At 46.3% G+C, this 12,889-nt stretch overlaps 1 protein-coding gene across 4 annotated transcripts in view; it reads left to right on the forward strand.

Annotated features, from left to right (window-relative positions):
• The window catches only part of LOC119373656 (ribonuclease Oy), a 335,955-nt gene that overhangs the window by 176,719 nt on the left and 146,347 nt on the right, over positions 1-12,889 (forward strand). Inside the window, exons 1-8 of one of the 4 annotated variants that reach the window (XM_037645736.2) lie at positions 3,224-3,407; positions 4,240-4,480; positions 6,320-6,366; positions 9,861-9,927; positions 10,365-10,435; positions 10,849-10,962; positions 11,646-11,694; positions 12,762-12,836. In XM_037645736.2, coding sequence (XP_037501664.1) covers positions 3,337-3,407; positions 4,240-4,480; positions 6,320-6,366; positions 9,861-9,927; positions 10,365-10,435; positions 10,849-10,962; positions 11,646-11,694; positions 12,762-12,836 — 735 coding nt within the window. In that variant the 5' untranslated portion in view covers positions 3,224-3,336. Of the gene's footprint in view, positions 1-3,223; positions 3,408-4,239; positions 4,481-6,319; positions 6,367-9,860; positions 9,928-10,364; positions 10,436-10,848; positions 10,963-11,645; positions 11,695-12,761; positions 12,837-12,889 lie in introns of those variants that run through there. The other 3 variants (XM_049410893.1, XM_049410894.1, XM_049410892.1) reach the window with 3 other exon arrangements.

A 12,889-nucleotide genomic window follows, 5' to 3' on the forward strand; every position in this document is an offset into this window, starting at 1 on the left:
CACGTGGTCGAAATTTTCGGAGCCCCCCACTACTGCGTCCCTCATAATCATATCGTGGTTTTTGAACGTAAAACCCCAACAATTATTATTAGTAGTAATGAATGCATGGTGACGTCAAGTCCACTAGCGCATTTATTAACTTAAAATTCCTGTTTTATGGTGGTTTCGGTTTCGATCTCGAAACCTGTTCTCTTGTCTCCAGGGGGCACGTTAACAACGTATATATTCCACTGCCTCTAATAAAATCGAGTCCTTCGATCGGCACTTGGCTGCGACTCTTCTGTCTCCATCGGAGACGCCGTCCCTAGGCGTGGCGTCCCAGGCGGCCGCGCCGACACCGCACTAATAATTATGTGTCATCTAGTTTTCGGACTAAGAAAAAACATCACTCTTTTACTTTAAATTTTGCGTGGAAGTTGCTGTCTCGTTTTTTTTCTTGTTTTTTTTTCGTAGCTACGGCATATTACTATTTTCGTTGTTTTCTTTAGAAACAAATCTCTCGCGCCATTTTATGCGCTCCAAAGATACCCCAGCTAGCACTTGCAGTTCGCAGCTGAAAGCATTACTGTGATGTATGCCAAGTGTTCAACTATTAAAAATCGAGAACCAACGAAAGCGGCCGAATACCATTGAAGTGTCTAAATTCACAATTTTGCAAATGATATTATACCATGCTTACACATTGTCTTTTTTTTATTCATTCTCGCTTCTTCGCTTACTCTTCAACCCTCGTCACTGTGCATCACCGCTGCGCATGTCACTCAGTTTGTTCGCAGCAAACCGCCGTGATAGTTCAGCAGGAAGGGTGTCGCGCTGCTAAGCCCGAGGGTGAGGGTTCGATTCCCGACCACGGCGGCCGCATTTCGATGGTGGCGGAATGCACGAACACTGATGTACCGTGGTTTAGGTGCACGTTTGAGAACCCCAGGTGGCCAGAACAAATCCTTAGTCCCAAACTACGGCGTGTCTTATAATCGTATCGTGGACTTGCGACGTGAAACCCCAGCAATTAAATTGTTACATATTAGGTGCATTCCAAAGAACGCCAGGTGATCAAAATTAATCTGCAGTGCTACGGCGTGCCTCATAATCATATCGTGGTTTTGGCTCGTAAAGCCTCATAAATAATTATTTTATCTCGGCTTATCTTGTACGGTTCCCATGTGTGCAAATACAATGTATCACTTTGCCGTCGATCAGTACTATCGCAAACGTTAACAGTATTATTTACGTGAAGAGTTTTTATGTATACGCCCGCAATGCCTTCGCGCGCTCTTCCCTTATCACGGCGCTGGTTTTTCCAGTGGTCACTCTACGCTGCCCCACCACACCTCATTGTTAGAGTGAAGTATTTGCGATAAGTAATGCTTCGCAAAGGGTTCGTTTGACAATAGGTGTTATAAGGCGCCTTATCTTCTTTAATCACTTCTACGCACAGATGTAACAAGCTGGGAAAAGCCGTTGAATAGAAGGAAATTTACTCACGCACTGTACCACTCGTTCCTCAAAGACGGAAATTCCAGACTATCATAGCAACGGGAAACGGACTTGAAAAGTTTGTTTATTTTCCCATTGGTGAAGGGGGGAAAAACCAAGAAAATAACGGTGTACAGTGCAGCGCGGGAACATAAGAAAAAAGACAGAATGGAGAAAGAGCGCTGACTTCCCGATGATGTTTATTTTGCTAAATAAATATCTGCAAAAAATGTCTCCTGGCCATGTGCAGACCGTTGTGGTGCTGTGGGGAACTGGCAAACAAGTAGCAAAAAAAGGACGAGATGAAAGATGACTCAGTAGTTCACCATGTGCTTGGCATTTGCGTTGATATCTGCTCCATCAGTGACACTAGCGTTCCACATTGGCCTCCTTTGACTAAGGGGTCTGGGTCAGTGCACGATCTCTACGCCCAGCGTTTGTAATGTACGATGTTTTGACACTTCGCAGTGATGAAAGAACTTTCGCGATGTCGCACCCCTTTCGCCTGACCTCGGTAATATGAACAAGCTTGCTCAACGAGTACTTCTTAGAGAGAGAGAGCAAGGGTCGTATTCTGAGACGATCACTTTTGTAGATATCGCTTTCAGTGTGCGCTGATAAGCTGGTAGAAGAAAGGCGGGGGCAAGTAGAAGCTCGAATCATTGGACCATTGGCGTAGCCGGAGGGGGGGGGGGGCTCAACCCCCCCCCACCCCGAAAATTTTCAGTTTCGCGTCTGTAAATATACAGGCACACATGCACACGCACACATGTACAGGGGTGGTCAAAAGCTCGCAGGCGACGCTGTCATATGTATACTTGAAATAGCGGCCTGCGAACTCTTGATCACCCCCCCCCCCCCGGAAAAAGATTCGTCTGCGCCCCTGCATTGGACGCGAAAATTTAGACGTCACGCCAAGCGGAACTGTAGACGAAAGATATCGTATCAGAATACGGACCCACTAGTGATGATGATGATGATGATTATTATATTGTTGCCCTGCCCTTTGTAACGGGCGATCAAACGGGAAATCCGGATCTGGCACAATAAGTCTCTAACTAAGCGTTGCCGATGTGCTGGTTGCCAGTAGGGGCTGACCCGCGTTGTTCCTGCGTTATCTCTAAGGGCAGAGCGCGGAACCACGCAGGAACGTGGATGTTCCTTTAACTTCGAGGTTCATTGATTCATTTCCTGCAGCGCGAGCGCACGTGTCGGGGTATAGCCCGCCTGCTGCTTGTCTTCCGTCCGTCTTATTCTGTGTCTTTTTTTTTTTTAATTGAGGCGCACAGCTCTCGTTGGGAAAGGCCGCGGGAGTTGTCGACGTCGGCTGAACGAGCTGAGACGCGGCGAAACCGGATCCGCCTCTCCCTCAATCGCGCTCACTTCTGTTATGTACATACGTTACTTGTTTCGTACGCCTCTCTCGATAAGGCGTGAAGGTCGTGAAGCCCGTCTCGAGCGGCGTTAAGCGACGGCCCCTCCCATATGTTCGTTCTTTCTCTTGTTACTTGGTCATTCTCTACGTCACTCCTATGTCAGCCTCTCTCTCTCTCTCTCTCTCTCTCTCTCTCCCTCTCTCTCTCTCTCTGTCGCTTCTCCAAGTATCTTACCAATCCTACCTTCCTCTCATAATGGTCTGCATCTCTTTCTCTCTCTTCTCCGAGTATCTTAACCCTCTCTCATAATGTGCTTTTCACTTTGCGGACCCTCGCAGATTCCGCGTCGACGCGGCGCCGCTAGGGACCGACTAGGAACCGACTACGACGACGCTTTCGAACGAAACCGTTCGCCGGTCGAAGCAGTCACCGCGTCTCGGAGAGCGTCGTCGGAGATAGAAACCAGCACGATAGTCTTCGAAACATGGCGTTGACGCGGCGGAATCTTGCTACGTTGGTGCTGCTGGTCGTCCTGGCTTCGATGACCGCTCAGAGGTATGCTCTTCGAGTTCATAGATAACCAGAAGGGGTCGAAGCGATGCGCGAAGACCGGAGCGTAATTGTCAAGGTTGAGATAAGGGGTAATGCGACGGGCGGCGAACTCGCCGATTTATGAATGACAAATTTTGACAGGTGCTCGGTAATGCGCTTTTTCTGTACTATAATGCAATATCCATAGGACAACTGAAGCAGTAGCAACGCTCTCAAAAGGGGGAAAAAAAGAAAGGTAGCTTATTGTTGTATCACTACTTCACCTATTCATGCAGAATTTGTTCTATGCCTATTCAGCAGAATTTGTTCATGAAAAGGACAGCCATGTTTTATACCTCAGGAAAGAAACAGGAAGCATGCGTAGGATACTCGTGACATTGTCTTTTCTATGTGTATTGGCGAAGGAACTGAAACTCTGTATCAAACTATGTGTGCTGCTGCATCGATCTGCTACCTTCTTGATGCGATATACTTCTATAACTTTTCCTTACTTTTTCGTTTTAACTTTTCTTTCAAAGACCTTGTTTGCTGGAGATCAGGGCTGAATTTGCACTCTTTGCAGTGCAATGCCAGATGGTTGCTGTGTTCATTCTTCACATCGTAGACGTGCTGCTTGGCACTGCCATTACAGCATCGGCCTATCTGTCGAATATAGGTGTTTTTTTTTCCTGTTTTCTGTTTTCTTTGAAGCTTCAAGTTAAAAGTCAGCGCTCGTTTCTCCCTCTAATTTTCTTCCCAATCAATTTCGCTCTGCACCTGCCACACTTTCTTGAATCGCAAGTCACGCCGCATTTCTTTCTAACTTGTCTCTTTTCACCCTCGCACGAACGTGAAGTTGGGCGCAGAACGCTCAGCGAGCTCCGAGTCCCGCAAGAAATTCTCACGGCGGCGGTCCGGCATCGCACACCCGGTCGCAATCGCCTTCTCGCGGTGGTGCTGGCGCTGCAGACGCCAGGACCGACCGTCGAAGGCGCCCCGACCGACCGCGCACTCCGGCCGGCTCGCCCAACGCCACCTACGACTACTTCATCCTCAGTCAGCAGTGGAGCCCCGGAATATGCGCCGTTGAGCCACAGGTGAGCACTGTTTGACTCCCTTTGCCACATTGATTGGCAGAATATTGAATAAATGACAAGGATAATGATAATGGTATAAAACCGGGGTTATGGCACTGTAGTCGGTTACAACCTAAAAAAATTGGCCGCGTGTCTGCGTGCTTCGCTGCAAATGTCGTTGAAAGACGATAGTCTTCTGCCGGCCGTACTACATGAGTCCTCCTCCTCTATGTTGAATCGCCGCATCTGGCTCATAGTGTCGCATTTTCAGTGCAGCCTAAGAAACACTAGCATTTTCGGAGCAGCCTAAGAAACACTAGGTTCTTTAGAATTGCGTATCTATAATTTCTAGTAAAGGAATACACCACCTAATACTTACGTATTGATGTTGCGCCTCAGATATGCGTAATATATGCTTTTTGAGCGACAATGTTCACGAGTATATATGAACACAGCTACCAGTTCACGATAGCTGGGCGTTCACAAAGTGCTTAAACTTTGGCCGGGTAGCTAAATCTTGTGACCGACAGACAGACAGAAACACAGAGAGTCAGACCAAAATTTCTGCGTTTAAGTTCCCCAAGAAAGACTATCGTCTTTAAAATAAACACAAGCTCCACCCAAAGCCATTACTAGAGTGTACTAGAATATTTTCTAGTACACTTTATCATTACTGTCCCACCCAGAAAGAATTCCCATAGACGCTCCATTCCATCACATTCGCTTATTTCCGTGGCTTCAGGCCTTACGGAGTGTTTCATATAGTTTATGTCCACATAAAGGCGCAGGTTCGTGTCGCCGGTTTTAAGCCGAAAACCTAAACGTCCTGGCAAATTTCCTCGCAGATTCTGACATCGCTGCCTTGCCAAAGGTTATATTTTAGACAGGAACGACGAACCTTTAGTTTTCGATAGGCCTGGCATTTACATTAACACAAAAAAGCACTTATGGCTCGAAAAGAAACCAGCTTCTGCGACTCTCTTGCATAGGTGATTGACAAGCGCACCGCGGTTCTCTGGGCGGAGCTTGTACTATTTATTCTTAAGCTGTAGCATACTATAGCTTCCCTTCACCATAAGACAAATTCAGTGAAATGTACCGATACAGCAATGTCCCCATAATACCCTCCTCAAAACGGATAATACGTAGGAAATAAAATATCGTGCGAAACATGTCATCGAACATTGATAGTTGAAATGCTTTATACAAAGCAAAACATGCCTATCTCATCTCTAACTGATGCATCTCAACAGAGGATGCCCATAAAGATGGTGAGTGTGCAATCGATGCAAATTTACTGTTGAACATATTCTTTACTGCAAAGCTGTGTATGCTAAGTTCTGGCGGGTCGCGCACGCGGACGGAAGATGCGTAGGACAACAATTTTCGGCTTGCCCATTAACTTGACTAACCGAGCGTTTTTATGTCGAAAAAATGGACATGGCGTCGAAGTAAGCATAAAGGTGTATGGTGTCATCGACATTTCAGAAAGACGTGAACAATTCTGCCTCAAAGACGAAGCCACTTGCGTTAGAAACGAACGTCATGTCATTTTTGTACTTTCGGAACAACGGGGTTTCAATAAGTACCACAGGATTTCATTCTGAGACCGCCGTTGATGAGATATGTGTAACGCGCAGAAGAAACACCGGGATCTATATGTCTTATTCGCTCAACATAGTCGATAATGATAACATATAGATTCGCTGTAGCAATATTCACTATGCCAGATCCACACCTTCGCTGGCTTTCATGTTCAAAGTAGTTGAAGAGCTCTAAATTTTGTGTATGCCAGAACGAAATCAAAACAAAAACTGTGAGCTGTCTCTGTTAACAAAATGCTCGTTTATTTTTATGCAGTGTGTCTCAACGAGCAAGAAGAACTACTGGACCATCCACGGCCTCTGGTAAGTGGAAGTTTTGCGTGTGTGTCTGGCGCAACCACATTTTTTCGCGCAAGTGGTGCCGGGGTCTCACTTGACTCCAATAAGAAGGCCCCGTGACTGCAACCGGCCCGGCCTGTCTCACATAATGCGCCGTCGTCGTCGCGGCAACAACTTGCGACAGCCAAAAACTTTGACGTCATCCGGAAGTGCTCCCGCGCTTGTTCCAATAAACGAGAGTCGTTGCGAGCGAGCGAATCTGCCACAGCAGGGATATTACGCCACATCGGTGTTGTGCAGATTGTTACGCAAGGCTTCATAATACCCCTGAAGGACGGCATAGAGCATTGGCGTAGCGAGGGGTGAGGTTGGGGGATGAAAACCCCGGAATCTTTTTCAATTTTGCATGTGTATACACACATGCATATATACTGTCACGTGGTCGTGACGTCGACGAAGGCAGCAGTCGGTGTGTTCAAGACGAAAACTCTTTATTTGGGCGAACCTGTGCCCGGGATCCGAAAAGTCAAAGTACAAGCAATTCAAGCTGTAGTACACTGATAGCGGCGACCGCAGCGTCGGCCGTCGAATGATCTGCGAAGCGGTAAACTCTGCGGCATTTATACATGTGCCATCGAACACTGCAGCCTTATCGCTAGCGGCCGCGTAAGTTCCAGAATAAGCTCTAATGTTCGCGTTGTGCGCGTAACCTGATCTGAAGGTTCTAAAGCTATCTAGATGGTTCCCGGTAATTCGGGCTTGGTTTGCGCAAGGCAGCAGTTACGCGTGTAATTGGGCGGTAACATAAATACAGAAAGAAATGAGTGCGTGTGGCAATACAAACATGCACGAACTTCATACGTAAAGGGTGGCCGAACTCCCCTCCCCCCCCCCCCCCCCCATACAGTTCTGGCGACGTGCCGCGCATAGAGGATTTGAGCCATGGTCGCATACAAAGGGGGGGGGGGGGGGGACGCCGATCTATCCCCCTCTTACTTTCTCATTCTTAGTGTCTCAATGGATACCCTCAAGAGTAGGACCAATCAGGTCCTCCCAGGAGCTCACCTCCCCTCCTACATGCGCTGGACACCCCCCCCCCCCCCCCCTTGAAATACCTTGTATCCGCCACTGGTCTGAGATCTGAGTGTAGTGCCAACTCCCAACTCGCTAGCGCTGTCATAAAGAACAAGCGTGGCAGGATGGAAACACGACAAGGAAGAAAAGGACACATGCTTCGATAAGATTTCTCTTCCGGTTCCTCGTGTTGCGGCGTTTCCTTTCGAACATCCTAGTTCGTTGTCCCCACAGACGCAGATGCAAAAGTGAACTACACGAAGAGCGTGAAAGTGGGGCCGAATGACGAGGACGAGCGCCGGTCTCCAACTGTACTATAAAACACGTAAATCACATTATGCGCCTCTAATCGCACGACGTCACTACAAACGCGGCGGTATGTTAGGTGCACCAAAGTGACGCGGGTGGGTTAGTGAAAACCATAGGCGTGCGCAGGATCCTTCATTATGAAGGAGGGGGGGGGGGCAAAGTCTTACATCAGCGCCCGCCTCCTCCTCCTCCCCGCCTGCCCTCCTCGTGCACACGCCTATGGTGAAAACTAAAAAATGCTGCATCGCCATACTGTGTGACCACCGCGCGTGTATGGTAACTGTTGCCCCGACGCTAAGCGCATTTGTTAAAGTGACGGGCCTCCTCACCGTAGTGAGGGCCAGAAAGAAAACTGGGGGTGACATCCCCCTTGACGCATGCTGGCGCACGTGTGAAGGATGCTCATTTTTTGTATATATAGTCCTATAGCAGCAATGCAGAGAGGTGGGCGAGTTGGAATTGATGCACATTGTAAAAAATTCAGCGCAAACAAGACGGAACAGTTGGAAAAGCTTGTGCTGCGATTGAAAAGAGGGCCAGAGGAACAGTGAATGTAGGTTGCATGGTGAGACATCGCAGTTCCGCCGTTTCCTGCTCCGTTGGTGTGGTATATAGGATCACCCACTCCTGTGGAAAGGTGCATATAGGCCAGTCCGACAAGTGCATAGACGAAAGACTTCGCCAGCACAATAATATTTAAAGGGAACGCCGACGTCGCACCTTTTGGCCAATCGCAGATCATGTGGATGCAAACCGTTTTTCAGTAACACTGCTATTATGCTGAAACATAGAGACAAAAGGGCGCGTGAACTCGCTGAAGCGTTCTTTATCAAAAACGAGGGTAATGACTGTATATCTGAACCGTCTGTTTGTCTACTAGATTGCGAGGTACGCAAAGACCTCACCTAATTTTCTGCGCACGTTGTGCTTAATTGTTTTCGTCGTGTTCATTTTTGTTTCATTAAACTTCAGCTGTTAGATAGCGCTCGTACTGTGTCCTTCTATTCCTGTGTTCCATCTTGTTTGCGCTGATTTTTTCACAGTAGTGCTATAGTGATAGTGAACAACCGCTGACGCAATCCTCTCCTGTAGCCTCGTGATTTTGCGAGATTCGAGGATCTCACGTGCCATCCACAGTTTGCCACTCTTCAAATTGCGCCTTCAAATTGCGGTTGACATCAGTTGCGGATGAATGACAACAACGTGAAATACGGTTCTTCACGGTTCTTAGCCTTCCATTCGAAGGATTTCTTCGAGTGGAAGGCTAAGAACCGTGAAGAACCGTGTCACACATTGCTGCCATTACAGTAACAAAGAACTGAAAGTTGTTACAAATTGCACACTTTGAACAATAAACACGACCTATATCGTAAGCTTTAGGACTTTCTATGCCTTAAAGGGGCCACGACATGGTCGCCCAACAATTTGCTGTTTTCAGCGAAAAATAGAAGTAGAGGGTCTCTTGTGGTTGTACATATATGAAAAATGGACTGTAAAATAATATTTCAGTGCAAAATGTGCCCTAGAAGTCGCCGGTAATAAACCCCGCCCACCGCCGGCGACCGCCATTTTGCCATGGCGTATGTGTCGTCATGTGCTGCATAGAGCGGAGCCGTTGTCTTCTACCAAATACCAAATTTTCCGTCGTTACAAATCGTTCAGTTTCAATGCCAAGCTGAAGACAGCTGTAATACCTCCATTGCAGGCGCATTTGACCAAGGAGGACAATGGTTCGCCGGAATGCAGAAGCCCGCAAAGCAAGCAGGTTGTGACGTCACGGCTCGCGAGTACGCCAGCGCGGCCCGACTGTCAAGCGGCTCGCGTGGTTATGAAAATATTCAATTATGGATGAAGAGCTCGACCGGATGCGCTAAAATTTCGCCAACTTGTTTGTAAACGCACAAGGACTAACCCAAATAACAGATTATGATCGAACATTGGATGTCATATGTCCCCTTTAAAGCCTTTTTTTTCATGCCTTTCAACGCCCACTAATTTGGGGAAAGGCACGTGACGTGTGCCTCGATTTTGCGGCTGCAGCGTTGTGAGTGAATTTCGTTTAACAGGCACAACGTAAAACATCAGCAGCGTCATTCTTTTATACTGAGTTCACTCATTGATTCCTTCGTGCGCAGGCCTGCGGGTGACAACACTTCGCCAAGTTTCTGTGTAGACGAGCAGTTCAGCGGCCGCGTCCTTGACGTGAGTGCAAACGAAATTCCTCATTTATATTCTTCAATTTACATTCACATTTTTTCCCTTCATTTGCAACCACAACTATGTGACACAGAAGCGTTGTCTACTGGGCCAGTTGGTGCATCATTGTGAAACCACTGAGCGATACAGAACAGGAAGAAACGTTGTGGGCGTGTATCCTGTCCAGAACGTTTCTTCCTGTACCATGTTTTGCTTCTCTTAACGATTTCACTATGTGGCGCTAGTGTACAAACGTGGAGGATTCTAATATGTAAAGTTTATTCACATAACGGCCTAGAAGTTGAATCGTGTGTTTTCAAAGATTCCTTTCTTGGAAAAAGGAGGAAGGGAGGGCTGAGAGAAGCGTTGGCATTTGCGTTGCCACAACAGAGTGAGCAGGACGACGTTGTACATATTTTCCTTTCCGTATAACTGCCCTGCAGCCGATCAAGAGGGATCTGAACAAGTACTGGCCTTCGCTGACCAGCGCTGAAGCAAGATACTTCACCTTTTGGTGAGTCAGCTGGCCACCATGTACTCGTTCTAATTCGAAGGTGTGACACCCCTTTAGATCGCCTTTTAACGGCTTTCAAGAGAGAAAAGCGCAGTGACCCTTATGTCATATTCTATTTGGCTTAACTCGCCGCGACAGCGCACAGGCCGCGACATTGCACTGTTGAGCGGTTTCGACTTGAGTCCTCGCTGATGACCAGTTATTGCTTCAATCCGCTCTGAAACTCAGAGCACGGCGAATTGCAGTGTGACCAGTAACCAGATACCAAGCGTGGTCGCAGCCAACGTTCAACATTGGCGCTCCATTGAATACCAGTGCCCTAGGTACACTGTACAATGTTCTAGCATGAGCCAGTGCGCTGGAAGGCACTAGAACACGCTGGCTTCTTCTATAGTGGTTATTCTTTTTTCCAGGCGCCACCAGTGGCAGAAGCACGGTACCTGCGCCGGTGATGTTCCCGCGCTGAATGGCCTCTTCAAGTTCTTCAACTCAACCCTAGCTGTCTACAAGAAGTACAACATATTCGAGTGAGTTGTTTAAGAAGCAAGCTGGAGCTAAGTGATATCATGGGTCTCGGCGTCATTACTATTGTAGTCTGAGCTGAAGCCTGAACCTCTCATTCATTTTTATTTCTGTTAGACAGCCCCTTTCATAGCACTTCTGTGACCCAATTTTTTCCGATGCATTTTCATTTGCTCATTTCACCATTTAATGCTTTATATATATCAAAAGTCGCGTACGTACATTTCCTCTATTTCTTTATTGACTGTTTTTTCTTTTATTTATTTATTCTTTGAAAACAGCCACTTGTGTTCCCTTTACATTAAGAGTCACTACCGCCTACATTGCTGAATGTCAACTAAAGGTCATTCCATGCATAGGCAGAAAGTTTAATGCCTTGAACGTTTAAGCTTCGGCTATATATAGGTTTAGCTCGGAGTAAGATTGCGAAATATTATTAAAACTGCTTTGAGCAAATAACTTGTTATGTGATACGCGTACGAGCTATTTACCTAAACTTCACGATTTCTGCTGGTCCACTGCTTCTTTTTCTAAAGTGTGCACCAAGTTTACAAGCTTAATACCGATATGAAGAAACGCTTTTATTGAATTGCGACTGCTAATACCCACGAGCATTACTCAGCTCATTTGCGATATCAGTTTCCTACGTGAGCTTTAGTAAACCAAATGTCTTTGCGTTTTTTTTTAGGTTTCTATCGAACAGCCTTATTAGGCCCAGCGTCGTCAGAACGTACTCGGTGAGTTCCAAGCGGCTTTATATACTACAATAATTTTGCACGCGTAATGTCACAGAAGCAGAGATGGCAAAATTACTCCTATAAGGTGGAGAGGTTACATTACTTACTGCTTTTTTTTTTAGTTTTCCTAGATGTAACTAAATTACATTACAAATTACAGCTGGGCGAAAGTAATGACATTACATTACTATTACTTTTGAAAAGTAATGAAATTACTTTAACAGAAGTCAATCGTCCATGCACAACTCCTGTACACTTTGTTTACAAACATGTGCATTCACACCTGAGATAAATTTGCTCATCTTCCTATGTTTGAGGATTGGAACTCAGATTGACTTTCTTTGTTGCTTTTCTTTCCTTTTTAGATTACTTTTTATCCCATTACGGAACCGGTCGGGCTATATTTTAGTAAAACGTCATTGGGAAAGTAACAAGTAATTTTGTTAAAGCTACTCGCCTGGAGTAACTCATTGCATTAATAAATTACCAGTCCACAAAAATAATCACATTACTCACTACCGCAAAAATGATTTAATTACTGCGATTTCATTACTGTAATTACACGACTGTCAAGTCTGCACAAAAGTAGTATGAAAAACAAACATGCCCTCCGCGAAATGCTTCCAAGCGCTGATAGCTAGAGGCGCTGGACAGTCGAGCAATCACTTCCAGAAATAATATATTGCCTGCCTTGAATTTCAAGACAATATATACAGCGTTGCGCCGACAAAGGAGTCCAGTGTAGTGACTTTTTCCGGCTTAACTGGGTGAATGATTCGCGCCAAGAGGGGGAAAAGTCGTATTAAAAGGGAATTCAGCTTCACATTAAGCCTTCTTATAAGGGCTTCTGCATTCAATACGGCTGTTTTTCTCTCACTTTCTCTGGGACCAAAACGCAAAACCGATCGAGTAAATACATCTAAGTGGACATCATACAAACCCAGACGGTCAAGATTAATCTGGAATTGCCCGCTACGGCGTGCCTCGTAATCATGTCGTGGTTGTGACGCGTAAAATCCCTGCAATTATTACTATTAGTAATGACCATCTTTGTAAATCGGTTGCAGGTTTCGGAAATTCGCAACGCCCTCTCGGACGACATTCGCCAGAAGGTCAACATCGTCTGCAGCCAAAGAGCGCCGGTAAGTATCGCATGCCGGGTTTTTTTTTTTTTTACAACTGCGTCAAGCTGTAA

The sequence above is a fragment of the Rhipicephalus sanguineus genome, chromosome 11 (genome assembly GCF_013339695.2).
Source record: "Rhipicephalus sanguineus isolate Rsan-2018 chromosome 11, BIME_Rsan_1.4, whole genome shotgun sequence".
In the NCBI taxonomy this organism is placed as follows: domain Eukaryota; kingdom Metazoa; phylum Arthropoda; class Arachnida; order Ixodida; family Ixodidae; genus Rhipicephalus; species Rhipicephalus sanguineus.